Source organism: Protopterus annectens, chromosome 7.part0, assembly GCF_019279795.1.
Source record: "Protopterus annectens isolate FY-2018-M chromosome 7.part0, PAN1.0, whole genome shotgun sequence".
Taxonomy (NCBI): domain Eukaryota; kingdom Metazoa; phylum Chordata; order Ceratodontiformes; family Protopteridae; genus Protopterus; species Protopterus annectens.
In genome coordinates this window covers 1,072,128,950-1,072,145,070 of record NC_056739.1, presented here as the reverse complement: position 1 = coordinate 1,072,145,070, position 16,121 = coordinate 1,072,128,950, and the positions used below count along the sequence as shown (strand labels likewise).

The following is a 16,121-nucleotide window of genomic DNA, read 5'->3' as shown; positions in this document are numbered from 1 at the left end:
ACAGTTGTATTGCCAAGGCTATACACAGGATCTTGGGCAGTAAAACCCTTTTTATTAACTGCAGTCTATCTTCAAATGTTAATATTATTTTGTTCCATTTTTCCACAGAGATTTTAATTGTATTGATGATATTGTAGTTTTTGAGACTAATTCATTATTATCCTTGCATAGCTCAATTCCTAGACATGTTAAGTTAGATTCTTGTTTGCCTATGATGTGATCCCCCCTTAGTCTGCAGTTCTTTTTTTTTTTATTTAAAAATAAAAATGCTGATTCTGATTTACTGAAATGGAGTCCTGAAGTCATGTGAAATTTATCAATTAATATATCTAATTCTTCTAATGTCTCTTTTGTATTAGATAATGTTAACAGCAAATGGTATTACTTTAGAATTGTATTGTTCATAAACATCGATTCCTTTGATTTTTATATTGTTACGAATTGAATCTGCCAATATTTCAATACTAGAGCAAATAGAATCTGTGACATTGGATATCCTTGTTTACTGCCTTTTGTTATATGTATAGATTCACAGGTAAAAGGACCTAACTTGACATACGCTAAATTATTTGTGTACATATGTGTGTGTGTGTATATGTATATATATATATATATATATATATATATATATATATATATATATACATATATATTAGGAGATGAACAAAAGATGCAGGAAATTCAAACAGCATTAGGATTTTGAATAAATAGTACCAATTTAGGGAATTAAAGGCTTTCTCTATATCTAAGCCAATTCTGAGTGTTTATTTTCTTTATTAACATACTCTATAAGACTAAATTATCCTTTTAATACTGGCGTGTGTGTCTATGATATATAAATCCAGTTTGATCATTATTTATTGTTTTGGATAGTGGTATTTTCATTCTGTTAGTTAATATTGTCATAAATATCTTGTAGTCCTTATTTAATAATGATATAGGTCTATATGAGGTACAGAGGTTTGGGGATTTACTTTCCTTTAGGATTGGCGTGATTAAGGAATATCTCCAAGAGGTTGGCTGACTGAATTTCTAATAGAGTTTTATGAAAGAGGGATAGTATCTTTGAAGGAACAAGTTTATATATTTCCATAATTACGCCACCCATACCTGGAGCTTTATTATTTTTACCATCTTTTATTGTATCCATAATTTCTTTGTAGGAAATGGGTGCTTGCAGATCTAGTTTTAATTTTTCTGGTGTCTTTTTTTTATATTAGAACATTTTTCATCTAGATTTATTTGATCAATATGTATATTTTCTTTTTGGAAATGTTCCATATCGTGATTTCTATAGGTATCAAGAATGTCACCTATATCAGAGACATTTTTTTCCCTTTCTTTTCATGGAAGATACTTTTAATGTCATTAGTTTTTGATTGTATTTCGATTCTTGTAGATAAATTATGTAGATATTTGGTAGAAGTGGCCAAGGTATTAATTTTTCTAAAGTTAAACTAGTTTTATGTGTTAGAATTTTGTTGCATTTATTGTTTAATACTTATACTTTATTTTTCATCTCCAAATGATTTTGAATTTTTCAACTTTTACTGACACAAGTTTGGATTGTAGATCTAATAATTCAGAATCCCATTCTCTGATTTTTTTTTTATATACCAAGTTAGGGCTTTACCATATATGTAAGCTTTTAATGAGTCCCATATCATTATTCCATTTATCTCTGTGGTGTAACTAATATCAAAGAAGAACTGTAATTCAGATAATAACCACGGTTTGAACTCTAATTTTAGTTATATACGCTGGAATTCTGGAGTTGAAAATTAATGGTTTGTATTCATTCTGAAGTTTTAGTATCAATGAATTGAGAAGATTCTGATGAAGTCCCCAGTTTAGGGGATGAAAGAGCTCAATCTGTGTCTTTGTATGTTAGAAGAATAAAAACAGCTTGGACTGAACAGTTTGGCTGACAAAGTGTTTTCTACTGCTTCACAGTGTATGTTTTGGACTTTATTTAGTTATATTTTACACTGTGGTTACTTTTGTTTTTTTATCAATGAATTGTGGTCTGAAAAGGGGCAGGAAGTAATTGAGAAATTAATGATTTTAGAGTGTAAGTCATAGGCAGCAAATATTTTATCTATTCTAGTTTGGAAACCAAATTTGTGATCTTGATAGGAAAACAACAAAGATTTATCTTCTTTAAATTTGAAAGTATCTACAAAAGGAAATTATTCTACTCACTTGTTTAAAGCTTTTTATACAGCAGATGTATACAGTGGTCTTTTATTTGCAGTTTCAGAAATATCAAATATATAGTTAAAATCTCCTCCTAATATTAAGTTGCCTTTATAATTACTGGAAATGAAATCCAAGTGTTTTTTAACAGTTCCTGTTCCAATGCCTGAGAACCAGTATAGACTGGCTAGGGTCCATAGTCTGTTATTATATTTAACTGTTACTAATGGCATAAGGCCTTCTTTGTCTTCATACCTATAAATTATTTCTGACTTAATCACATTTGTTTACCATAAAATTATTACCCCTTTTGCCTTTGCCTTATAAGTGGATTGCGCAAATATCATTATATTCCTTAGGATTCCATTTGTAATTGTCATTTGTTTTGAAATTAGTTTCTTGAAGGAAGACAATTTGTGCTTTGTTCAGTTTTAAATATTTCAGTAGATTTGATCTCTTGCTAAGGTTGTTTAAGCCATTGGTATTTAAAGATAATAAAGTTAAATCCATCTTAGGTTATTTAGACTATGTATTTTTTGTTTTATTGCGACTATTAAACATTTTCCTTTGATAACTATAAAGTATATGTTTGAGCTTTTAAAGGAAGTTATGAGTTTTATACTTTGAGTGTTTACCAGTAAAGTAATGTTTTGGTCAAGCATACTAAAAATGTTTTTGTGAAATAAATTAAAATGAATAAATGTTAACAAAACTAAGATCCGCACTAGCCATGGAATGAAAATCATTTCTCATCTGGTGGATAAACCTAAGTCCATCAGATTATCACTCATACCTTGACAATCCAGAACATCTGAGGCTCCATAAATTGAATGATCATTTGGAGAATATTTGTAATAGGAATAAGCAATATTTATATTATTTTGAACAAAATATAGTACTATTGTAGATTAGAAAGAATTCTAATACAATACAAATGTCTACTTATTGTGTAAGCAATTAATATTTACATGAAAGATAGATGACAAACAATTCAATCGTAGTAAAGTAGGATGTATCACACATAAAACCTCAGTAAAGGATTATAGCACACAGTTATTTAACATATTCATCCTTATTGATGAAGTCTTTCAAAACTTATTACTTAATTTAAAGAGATGGCAATAATATTTATACCTAATGTTTACAATACAATGTATTTTACTGGATATATTAGAAGTTATATTTCATTGTTTGCCAGCATTTAAGTAATCACTTTGTTGCTAACTTACTTAAAGCATCAAGGTTGTTTTATGTGAACATTGATGAAGGTTAGCGCATTTTAATTATCAGTGCATCCCTCTTCCCCTATTTCTTACATATAAGGATTTTCATATCTGTCATTTTTTATTATAAAATGAGTGAAACTGTAGGTTAAAAACAACAAATTCACTTATTGTGATCAATGATTACAAGTTACCTTTCCATATTCATAAATTGCCATTTTATGGCATATACTGAAAGTTTTTAGATTTAAATGGCAATCTTTTATTTTGTATAATCAGCAAAGGTTAAACGGAGTGATTACTGTCAATTTAATACTATTTGTTCAGAATGTGATTGTTATATTCTTTGACATTCCTAGTTCAGGATTCTATTGTTTCCCTTGAACAACTGTCAGTTTGATGTCAGGTATAAAAAAGAAGTTATGTAATTTCCATAACGTTCCAAGTTTGTTGTCCTTCATCTCGCCTTCCTTCTTGCTGGTTGGGTTCGTATACTATAGCTCGAGGGCTTTTTACTGTGTCAAGACTAGCCCCTATCTCAACGTGCCTAGTGGCAGTTACCCAGATCTCATTTGTGATAACCCACCAGACTAAACAGGTCCCAAAAATAAAAATACTAAACGTACATACAAGAGAACACCTGCATATAAAGGTGTAACTTTCAGCAAAGAGAAAGGAAGGAAATAACCCACCAGACTAAACAGGTCCCAAAAATAAAAATACTAAAGGTACATACAAGAGAACACCTGCATATAAAGGTGTAACTTTCAGCAAAGAGAAAGGAAGGAAAGACTAGAACTAACCAAACTGGTAAGTAAAAAAAAGGAATTCCGGCAGTGTAGCCGAAAAAAGGGAAGAACCTCTCAATCCTCCAGGAAGGGGAAGGAGGGTGGGACACAAGAAGGTAGGCGAGATGAAGGACAACAAACATAGAACGTTATGATGAGTTGTCGAAGGCTTGGCCTTAGGTGATCTGTCTCCATCTTTATCTTTACTTTTTTTGGAAGATCTGCGGTTTGCTGACTGATAAATGCCATATCAGTAGTCGGAGGATGAAAATAACTGGCTACAAACAGAGCTCTACGACGAATAGTTCTAGTGTTAAAGAGGGCACAGAACCGACAGCGGGTTATGTCTTGATCTGGGCCTAAGCAAGTGACGCAGTAAGAATGGAAGTCTCGGTGTGGTATTTGCTTTCCACAGGCAAGAGTTATTGACTTTTTCGGACATCGGTTAGTGCAAGAAAAAGGAAGGCTCTCCAAAGGCGTACTTAGCTTTAGACATTTTCAGCTGAAGTTCGAAGTCTGAAAACAGCCGACCGGCACTGTTGCAAATATCTCCTGCTACGGGCTCCACGGCAAGAAAGACTGAGGTAATGGCGTTGCCTGCTCTCCTTTATAGCTCAGACAACCTGACATCACTCAGCAAGCGACAGCAGCCGACGCACAAAACCTTGACTCTGGTATTCGGACTGACTGAGGGCTACCACAGCATAGATAACCCAATGTTGATGACTGCAGCAGTGAGAAATGAATAACATCAATGGAATATACATGCAATAGACAAATAATACATACTGCAGCAAACATTAGCTATACATACAATATGAAACAAAGTAATGAACAGATATACTAATATCTAGCTAGAGGCTAGGAATAAAGGTAGGATGTACATACAGATAGTACTACGCTCAAACGGATACTGTTCTAAACTCAAACTTAAATCTTATATACAAATACTGCACTGAACTCAAGCAGATATACAGCAGAAGTTCCGCATGAAGGTGGAACAAGCTAGAAGGGCTAATGGGATGGAAGGGGAAGACACAGGAGTAAGAGAGGAGACTGAGTGAGTAGTACACATGGTAGTGAGAGGAAGCTAGGTGTAAGTCAGTTGGATATGTATTTGGAGTGGAGATGAAGTGAGGTAGTTAAGCATGTTGTAACAGGTCTAAGAGATTGAGTGAGGAGGGAAGGGGAGGGTAAAGGGTGAGCAAGAGCCCACAGAGGAAGGCATGCAATGATCAGATGGTGTGAGGCAGGGTGGTTAGGGAGGGGGAAGGGAAAGTAAGGGGAGGTAAAAGGAGGGTTACTAGTCGGGACTGGTGTATGAGCATAACCAGAGACTTTTTAAGTGAGTTTGTGGTGCAGTCTTGAAGTGTTTGCAAGAAGGTAGTGTGGTTATGGGGGGGGGGGTTGTTCTATAATCTGGATATGACGCGGGAGAATAGTGCTTCTCCCACTCAGTTCTTGGGTTTGGTCACTAGAAGTAGATTTTTGCTGCTGGAGCACAGTGGTGTAGAGGAGCAGTAAGGCTGGAGAAGGTTTTGAAGGAATGGGACTTTAAGAGGATGGTTTACTAACTTGAGGGCGAGAGAGAGTTGATTCAGGTGAAGAAGTTGAGGGAGTTCAAGGTAGTAAAGTTTTCTAAGTGAGATACAGTGGTGACTGCCATAAGATGCACCAGTGGCAAACTTAGCAATTTTGTTGTAGCAAGCCTTAAGGTTGTTTAGGTCTGTTTGTCTAAGGTAGGTAAGTATAGGAGAAGTGTAAAGTTGAGATTAGGTGAGAATTGACAGCAGAAATTCTGGCTGCCTTGGTGAGGAATTATTTTGTTTCTGTACAATGCACCTAGTTTTTTGTTAACCTTTTTTATGGTAAGAGAAATGTGAGTGTCAAATATGAGATTGTTATCAATCTCAACACCAAGTAGTTTGGTGTATTCTGTTGGGGCGATGACGGTATTGTCTTTGGCTAGAATATTAAAGTGTGGAATAATTGGGTTAGATTTAGTGGGTTGGAAGATAAGGAGTTTAGTCTTGCTCGGGTTGAGTAATAACTGGAAATTAGACAGCCAGTTTTCTACAGATGAAAAGGCTTCCTGTGTGATCTTTTGAAGTTCAGGTATAGTTGGGGCTGAGCAAATGAGGGTGGAGTCATCTGCATACTGTACAAGAGAAGCATGCTTGGTGGCTGTGATTAGATCATTGGCGAAGAGTGATAACAGTATGGGACCAGGGATGGAGCCTTGGGGAACACTGTGTGTTACAGGAAGTCGATGAGATAGGTCATTATGCCAGACAAATGATTGTTGGCGGCCAGTTAGATACCTGTGAAACCAATCAGTAGCTGACTGGGAAAGGTTAGTGAGAACAGAGATTAGTAGTTTGTGTGAGACCATGGCAAAAGCCTTGGATGAGCTAGAAATATAGCAGAGGAGAACAGGCCATTATTTGTATGATGGACAGCATTAGTGAAAGAGAGCAAGGTGGTACTAGCGCTGTGGTATGGCCTGAAGCCATGCTGGGTGCTGGACAGGAGGTTATTAGCTAAGAGGTAGTCTAAGACTTGAGATCCTAAAATAATTACACAGAAGTATAACAAACGGATGACTCCCTCACAAAGGAATAGCTGCACACTGTTAAGAAATGTATTAATGATGGTAATTATCCTGTTAGGTGTCTACAAGACTGGCTTGTGGTGACAATACTAGCTTTTTCTGGATGCATCCTTATAACAGTAAATGATAAGAGATGGCAGTCCTGATTTCCACCTCATCAAACCGTAATGTGGACAATGGCTTTCACTAGCCCTGTTGTTACAAAACACAGGGACACTTAAGTGACCACCTTTAAAGACTTTCAAAAAACATTTGTTTCTGAATGTTTTTCTACTCCTTCACTAACTGGGATTTTATTACTGGATGCTAGGCTGGAATTTTCTCTATTCTTCTTTTTAAATGTTTCTATACTGCCCAGGTTTATGTGTTGGTTAATGGACTAACAGAGGAATTGTGTTTAGGCTGTTATGTAATGGTGGGTACCAAGGTACTCTACAGTAGCCATCTGCATCATAACAGCACATAATGGTGGAGGCTTTCAGCATATGTCTATCATAAGTATGAGCAACAATAACAAAAGATTGACAAAAATGTACTTTAAATAGAACCCTATTTCAGTAACTTTTCTGGAAGACAACAATTGAAGAAAAACAATACATCTGGGAAATAACCTTAAGAGCTGCAGAATGCTGAAAAATATCTACTGAACACGTTAATACCAGTAGGCCTATAAGCTACGAAATAAACTATTTGTAAGAATTATGAAGACTTTTTGTTGTTGTTACTTAAAGTCTCTGTCATGTCCTGCTAAACCAGTGCATGCAACCAAATTACCAAAGAACAAATTTCCAAGGAAGCAAAGTATTTCTTCCAGACCAATTGTCAGGAAAGACAGTACTGTGGTCCTTCTACTATTATGATGGATGATTGGTGAGCTGGCATGAAAAAGTAAAAGTATCCTTTTTCACTGTGGTGCAGTAGAGCTAAACTACCACAAAAGTATTAGTATCACTGATGTTCTAAAAAGATCACAAAAAGAAAATTATATGTTACACATTTAAAATAAAATATTCTTTACCTTGTACCATGAATTTTTTCTCATATTTAGTCTTCCCATCCACATGTCAGACAACAGCATCTGTGTACAAGTGTGAGCCACAAAAGGACGCAGTCTAGAAGAAACTGCCAGTTTAAGACATGTGGAATTGCTCCAGTTCTTCAATTCGTAAGTCAGCAACTTCATGGCCATAGTCTCATCTTGTCGAAAAGACTGCTCTAACAACTCAACTGCCAACTGTCCAAACTCACTAAAAGATTACAAAACAAACAAAAACTACCAAATTAATAAAGACAACAGCTGGGACTGGTAATTTATAGAACGTTACAAAAACTCTAAGGTCAGTTATACAACAGTACAACAAATCAGTAGTAATTTCTGATCATTTTGATAATTTTTGTTACTCAGTTCTAACACTTGGAGAAAGATCAACACAGTTAGGATTCATTTTGTTCAACAAATGAGAACATTTCATGGAAACGTACAACCTCAGCAATTTTTTTTTTTTTTTTTACAAAGAAGCTACAAATCCAGAAAAAAAAAAGCCAAAGACCAATGGCACAAAACAAAAATTATCTAAACTAACTAAATATCTAACTAAACTACTACTTTTTTTCTTTTTTTACAGCAACAAGAGAAGAAGGGGAAAGCCAACTGGCTAATGGCTACCACTAGAAAGCATGGCAAAGGCAAAGAACAAACTGACGTTCAAGGAAAAAGACAGGCGACACAACACACACAATAACGGGAAGGGAGGAAATGTAAAGCTAGAATAATGTAAGTGAAGAAAAATCACTTACTTGAGGTAGAACCAATAATTCTACAAAAACTTGCTCGAGACTCAGCAACCACGTCTGACCCTCCTGGCGACAAACAAGATCTGAGAAGGTTAATTGGGGTATGGTGCATTGTGAGATGTGGAAGAAGCTCAAAACTTGGATCCTAGTCTGAAGAAATGCGGCCGAGTCGGATCAGAGGGTCAGCTCCACAACCCATATGTGAGGAGGAATGAAAGAGACAGCATCAGATCCTATATTTTTTGTCTGACTGATTGAGCTGCTCTTTTACCCACTCCATTTTGTTTTCTGTATTAAAAAATCTGCTCGGCCTGGTGTTTTTCTTCTATGTGAGAGGTAGACATTTAAATTATCTATGCTGTGTCATATGTTTTTTCATTGGTTAATTGTCTCGGGCCCTTTGTCTTTTGCTAAAACTATTTCAAGCCTGCATAAACTAAAGCACTGCTGGGGATGCCCTGCTAGTGTTTTCCACCCACCCTCTTGTTTGCTGATTTGCCTTTTAAAACCTGGTGATTTTAAGCTGCCCACCTCTACTGCAAATTGAGCTTAATAAGCTCCTCCCTTTCTACACTGCTGTTGATAATATTGAATTATTTATTTGCCTTTACCTGTGCTTGTATTGAAAAAGTATATTTTGCCTCTCAATGTCTGTTCTACTGATTTACTTGATCTAAATGAATTTTCTAGCTAGCTGTTGGATACAGTAGTGTACTCATACACTCTTACAAACACTTGTTTCTACATCAAGAGGTCAGTGGATTTTTCCATCTACTGCACTGGGAGGTATCCTGGTCTGTTTTGGTTAAGGAAACGCTTGAGACTTCTGCATCAAGAAAGTAAGCATATTCTGTGCCTCTACTGCACTTTTTAAATTGCACTGTATTTGATCACTGCATTTTTTCTGCCTTTTTTTTACTGTTGTGACTACATATTTTCTGCATTTGTTTTCAACTGTATTTTTAGCCTAGATAGCATAGTCTAGATTCAGATCTAGTACTAAACCAGCCATCTTACATTAAAAAAGGTTCAAAGGTACAAACAAGAATTTATTGCAACAGTAAGCGCTTTCGTGGGCACACATACACCCACTTCTTCAGACTGTTCAACAAAAGTACTGCACCACATTTAAATAGTTAGCAAAATAAGCACATGATGGTCAGATGTTTAAAAAGGTCCAATGAGACTTAGAAAACAATCAAACAACCTATAATTAAAATACAGCTTATAAAAATGTTTAAATACAGATATAGTATAAAATCTGAAATTACCAAGAGACTGTATGTCCCTAAACTACATTAGTTCATACAAAATGTACATTCTAAAGGTAAAAATAACATTCCAAATATAAAAATACTATCTCATCAAATTTCTTAGTTTTAGAATGCAAGCTATTGAGCATGTATCATTTAACCCTGGGTATTTGAAGGCATCTAATCTAGCTGCCATTATAATTCTCGCTGCTCTAGCCATAAAGAAAATGGTCCTCCCCTAATATGAGAACAGATCTGGTCAATAATCCTAAAGGAGAATGAATGGCCAGGGTTATTGCGTATATGTTTAGCCAAGGCATTCTCAGCTTTCCTGTTCCTAATAGCATACTGATGTTCATATATGCGTTCCTTAAGTTTCCTATCTGTCTTACCTATATAGAAACCTAAGCAGGAATTACACTTAGCTAAGTACACACATCCCTTACAGTTGCAGTTATACCTCCCCTTGCAAACAATATTTGTATTATTAACTTGGCACAAAGAACCAGTATCTATGAATCTGCAAAAATTGCAGGCTTCACATTTAAACCTACCCTTAATCCTCAGGGTTTGTAACATATTGTTACCTAAGAGGTACTTCAAATTGCTGCCTATCCTAAATACAATATTGGGGATGGAGGGCAATCTTTTCCGCACATTCTCATCCGCGTTAATAAAATTCCAATTTCTCTCTAAAATGTTCTTAATATAATATGCATCAGTACTAAAAGTGGTGATAAATGAAAGAGAGAAGTCAGGGCTATGGTTAACTTGGTCAGTCCTATCTTCCATAAACACACTCAAAGAGGGACTACTACTATAATTATTCAAGTATAGGCCCCCATCTGTTTCAGACCCATTCAAAATAGCTGTAAAGTGTCCAGCGTTCCTTTTAGAGGTAACCTCATGAATCAATTTATCCAGAAAATAATCTGGGTAACCTTGGTTCATAAATAGGGTACGTAAAAAATTACATTCCTCCTTGATATCAACCAAGTTCAAAACCATTCTGGTTGCCCTGACTAGCTGGCCTTTCACCATGGATTTTTTCTGATGCATAGGGTGTGAGCTGGTAAAGTGGAGGAAATAATCTGAATATGTCTCCTTTCTGTGGTTGGTGGCCACATACTTCTGTCTGACCCTGTCCTTCTGTAAGTATACATCCAGATATGCAATTTTCTCCATATGAAAATTACTGGTAAATCTTAAAAAATCAGTTGTAGTATTAATGTATACCAGAAATTCGTTAAAAATGTCAGCACCTCCCTCAAACATTAGGAATATATCGTCCAGGTATCGAGTGTAATAAACTAAATAGTTTGAATATAGCCTATGTTCCAGAACAAATTTCCTTTCTCAAAAACATGACCACATTTGCGAAGCTAGCCCCACATGGTGACCCCATGGCTACCCCTTTCCTTTGAATATAAAAGGAATCATTGAACATGAAAAAATTAGCTAATAACAGTGTGATTGAGAATACACATAATTATTGTTTTTGAATTGTTACTAACTCAACAGGCGACTTCAATGTTTATAATTACTCAGACTTTAATGTTAACTGTTTATTAGTGGATGTTTTAGCTAAAGGGCACACTTTTGTGCCCAGTAAACCTGCTAATATTTCATGGACACTTATAGACTTAAAATTGTTTATAAGGAAGTTAAATTTGAAGTTATTTTTCCTGTCAAATGCAATACAGGGTGGTGATTTTAACTCTAACCCTGATTGTTTTAGAATTGCCAGTACATTTAACCCAAATACTTTACCTACACTAACAGTATTTGAACAATTATGCGAGCATGACATCAGGAATATGCATCTGTTTAGTGGTAAAGCTACAGTTAATAACTTAACTAGGAATGACTGGGAATTGATTTATGAACTGAAGAATAGTGAGGTTAAAGTGATTAAACCTGATAAAGGTGGGGACTTGGTCATAATGAATGAAATACATTATAAGTCACGCATGCAAGAAATGTTGGATACTGATAATTATGAAACAGTTTCCATTAATGACATCAAAACAGTGTACAGGTATATTAGGATGTATTTAAATGACCTGTTCATAGAAACAAGAACTTTGATTGATATTTTGAATTATCTAACAATATTAGCCCCCCAGATCCCAGTCATTTTTGGCATCCCAAAAATTCATAAAGACCTTAGCAACTCCCCCTTTTCAGCCTACAGTTAATGGCCGGAATAGTATAACGTACCCCATGGCTAAATATATGGACCACTTTCTGAAAAAGTATGCAGGTACCGTGACCCAAATTTGTAAGGATTCCTGGACCTTTTTGGAAAAAATTAATGGCCTGAGGTATAATGAGTCCTATAACTTTGCCACCATAGATGTAAAAGACCTTTATACCGTAATATCACAGGAACTTGGTATTGAGTGGGTAACAGAGGTGTTACTTGATAAAGGGTTCCACCATGATGAGCTCCGACTGGTCCAAGAATTTTTGGACATTATTCTTAAGAATAATTTTTTCATGTTCAATGATTCCTTTTATATTCAAAGGAAAGGGGTAGCCATGGGATCACCAGGTGGGGCTAGCTTCGCAAATTTGGCCATGTGTTTTTGGGACAGGAAATTTGTTCTGGAACATAGGCTATATTCAAAATATTTAGTTTATTGCACTCGATACCTGGACGATATATTCCTAATGACTGAGGGAGGTGTTGACATTTTTAACGAATTTCTGGTATACATTAATACTACAATTGATTTTTAAAGATTTACCAGTAATTTTCATATGGAGAAAATTGCATATCTAGATGTATACTTACAGAAGGACAGGGTCAGACAGAAGTATGTGGTCACTAGGCACAGAAAGGAGACGTATTCAAATTCTTTCCTCCACTTTACCAGTTCACATCCTATTTATCAGAAAAAATCCATGGGGAAAGGCCAGCTAGTCAGGGCAGCCAAAATGGTTTTGAACTTGGTTGATTTCAAGGAGGAATGTAATTTTTTACGTACCCTACTTATGAACAGAGGTTACCCAGATTATTTTCTGGATAAATTGATTCATGAAGTTACCTTTAAAAGGAACGCTGGACACTTTACAGCTATTTTGAATGGGTCTGAAACAGATGAGGGCCTATACTTGAATAATTATAGTAGTAGCCCCTCTTTTGGTGTGTTTACGTAAGATATGGCTGACCAAGTTAACCATAGCCCTGACTTTTCTATTTCATTTATCACCACTTTTAGTACTGATGCGTATTATATTAAGAGCATTTTGGAGAGAAATTAGAATTTTATTAACACGGATGAGAATGTCCAGAAAAGATTCCCACCCCAATATTGTATTTAGGAGAGTGTTAGAGAAATATGTATTTGAATATATGTGAAGTGCTAGTTTAAAAGCAAAGTAGTGTGTAATGCATTTTATTCTATTAATGATATAACAAAAAGAATGAATTCATATGTAATTGCAAGAAGTTTTTGAAACTGCAGTGTGCCTTGTTGCAAGTTGGCCTCTGACCCTGGCAGCTGCTAGCTCAGCAAGTTCTAATGTTTATGCTTTTCACAAGTGATTATCTGCTGGGTCAGGAAATTAAATATGTGAAATAATGAAATCTTCTGCTCTTTCCTGCTGGGATGATTTGGCCTTGTGTATGTGTTACTAGATAACACGCAACTGTTGGGAAAGTGTTACAGGGGAACAAAGAAGTGTATTAAAAGACTGAATCTGCTATTGTATTCGAACCAGCCTGGAACCTTGAAGAAGTAACTTTACAGAAATACATTATGTCTGACAAGGTGGTTAGCAAGGCCGTATTGTTACCAGAGGAAAACTTTTTTAAATATACAGCATCAGCATTATTTTATGAATAGAATACTGTAAGCTAAAGTGATGTAGATGCCCTGTGACTGACCACGTCAGTAAGGTGGGCACAACTTGAATGTAAGAAACTATAAAAATTGTGTACTTCCTGTTTCATGTTAGACAAAATTCTGTACTTGTACGTTTTTTGCCTCCTGGTGTACACTAGTAAACTTTTGAACCTGAACCTCCTGTGTATTGATCTTTTATTTTATTTAACAGTTTGGTCCTTCTTAGCCGGAAATCCCTCAGACAGCTGCAGATCAGAGTCTACCGGTGGTCGAATACTGCGCAGGAGAAGTTACCGAAACGGTTCTTCTTGGGCGAAAAGACCTCCGACTGAATTGTCGTTTAAAGAGGCTGGCCACTTTCTGATCTGTGGCCGAAGAGCAGATCCTGGATGGCTCAATACCGGAGGCTCAGGTAGGAAGATTTTTGCCTTTTTTCTGTTTTAGATCAGGGACTAGGTTACAGTAAATATTGTTGTCAAGATTTGTTATGCAGATCAGGGACAAGAGGAATTACTGTGTATTTGGTCATAGATCAGGGTAACAGAATAAGATAGGCAGTTATTCTAGATAAACTGTGAAAGGAACTGAAATTTTGGTAACATGTGATAAGAAGGGTTACGTAACATTTTCTTTTAACATGGGAAATCAGTGCACTAAAACATTGCGAGATCCGCCCCTAACCGAAGACGCAAAATATATGCAATCATAACGTTCTGATAATGTTAGGTATTATACGAAATGGGTTAACAAATATGAATTCAATGGTAAATTAGATAAAACTTTATTGGTTAAACTCCTTAAGCAACTTAAATCCAATGCGGAAGGTCAGGCAAAAAAGCAACGCCAATTAGGCATTCCTCAGGCACACAGGTGGATTGAGGAAGCAAACCGTAGGGAGCAGAAGACTAAAAATTCAAAAGCATTATTTTTAGACAAAGAAGATAATAACATAGTAATAACAACGGCTCCTCCTCCCCTGCCCCCTCCGTTGCCTTTTCCAGGATATGAAGCAGGTGGACAGGGTGGTCCGCCTCCGCGTTATCCTGAGGTCTCAGTGAGACCACAACCATTTGTTAGAGATACTATTGAAACTAGGTCCCGAACACGTAAAATACATGGGGATGCAGAATCGTATCAAATAGAGAGGAACCTACAGGATGAGAATGAGGAAGAAATGTGTCCGCTTATAGAGGTCCCAAATCCTCAGGCAGGACAGGCAGGGCAGGACCCAACTCTCTTAGTATACAGGCCATGGACACCGGAGGATATCCGGAAAGCTACTGAGGGAATCCCCCCATCCGAAAGTTAATTTTACAACATTTTTAAAAGATTTGCAAGGCATGAGGTTGAGTTACCACTTAAATGGGGAAGAAGTAGAAAAAGTAGTCAGACAAATTATAGGTCCAGATTGGCACATGATTTGTGGCATCTGGAATCCTCGTAATGCAGAGTTTAAACCACTCCCACATAGTGACGCAGAACTAGACAATAGAGTGAAAGGTCTTACAGACCGAATCTCTGAGAAATGGAAACCTAGAGCAGACTGGACTTGCATTAACTAATGCATACAACAGGAAAATGAGATGGTAGATGGGTACTATGCAAGATTATTGGAATGTTTTAATAACCATAGCGGTATGACAGTTCCTGAAAATCAAGTGAATGATTCCCAGTATGAACAACAATTGAAAAATGCATTTTTAAAAGGTTGCATTGCACCTATCAGTAGCTTCATTACGAAGCATATGATAGATCATCGAACAAGTAGGCTACAAGCCTTACTTGAATATGCTAGGCATGCTGAAAGACATTTTAATAGCAAGAAGAAAAAGAAGGCGCAAGTCTTCACTGCTGAAGACGGAGCTGAAGTATTTGTGTTACAGTCAGGCAAAAAGGGAAAGAAAAATGCCCAGGGAAATAAACAGTCTGACAAACGGTCAGAAGATTTTGAAGAAAGGAAAAAGAGAGGTGAATGCTTTAAGTGCGGGAAGAAGGGACATCTAGCGAGGGATTGTAAACAGAATAAGAAGGTAATCACACAAGGGAGATGAGGACTGACTATATGATAGTGAAGATACATCATGCAAAAGTCAGAAATCATCAGGAGAAGTCAATAAACAGAGGACAAATGTAAATGTGATAAAAGGAATAGAGGAAGTGCAAGTAGATATGGAGGATGAAGAAAGTGAATTTTTGGATTTAGCATTATTGAGCCTAGAGCTCTACTTAGCAGACACAAAACCGGAAGTTACACTTCTGGTGGAGGGAAGGGAAGTCAAATTCCTGCGTGACTCAGGAGCGTCACGGACCCTGATACACCCCTCCAAGTTACCAGAACATTCTGAATCACCTGATTATATATTAGTGAAAGCTGCAAATGGACAGCTATACCGGGAACCACTCTC

General features: G+C 36.3%; 1 protein-coding gene across 1 annotated transcript in view; it reads right to left on the bottom strand.

The window, feature by feature from the left end:
• TRPM7 (transient receptor potential cation channel subfamily M member 7) overlaps positions 1-16,121 on the bottom strand; it is a 1,848,525-nt gene that overhangs the window by 1,006,720 nt on the left and 825,684 nt on the right. Inside the window, exon 15 of the mRNA XM_044076371.1 lies at positions 7,837-8,065. Within this exon, the coding sequence (XP_043932306.1) occupies positions 7,837-8,065 (229 nt within the window). The remainder of the gene's footprint in view (positions 1-7,836; positions 8,066-16,121) is intronic.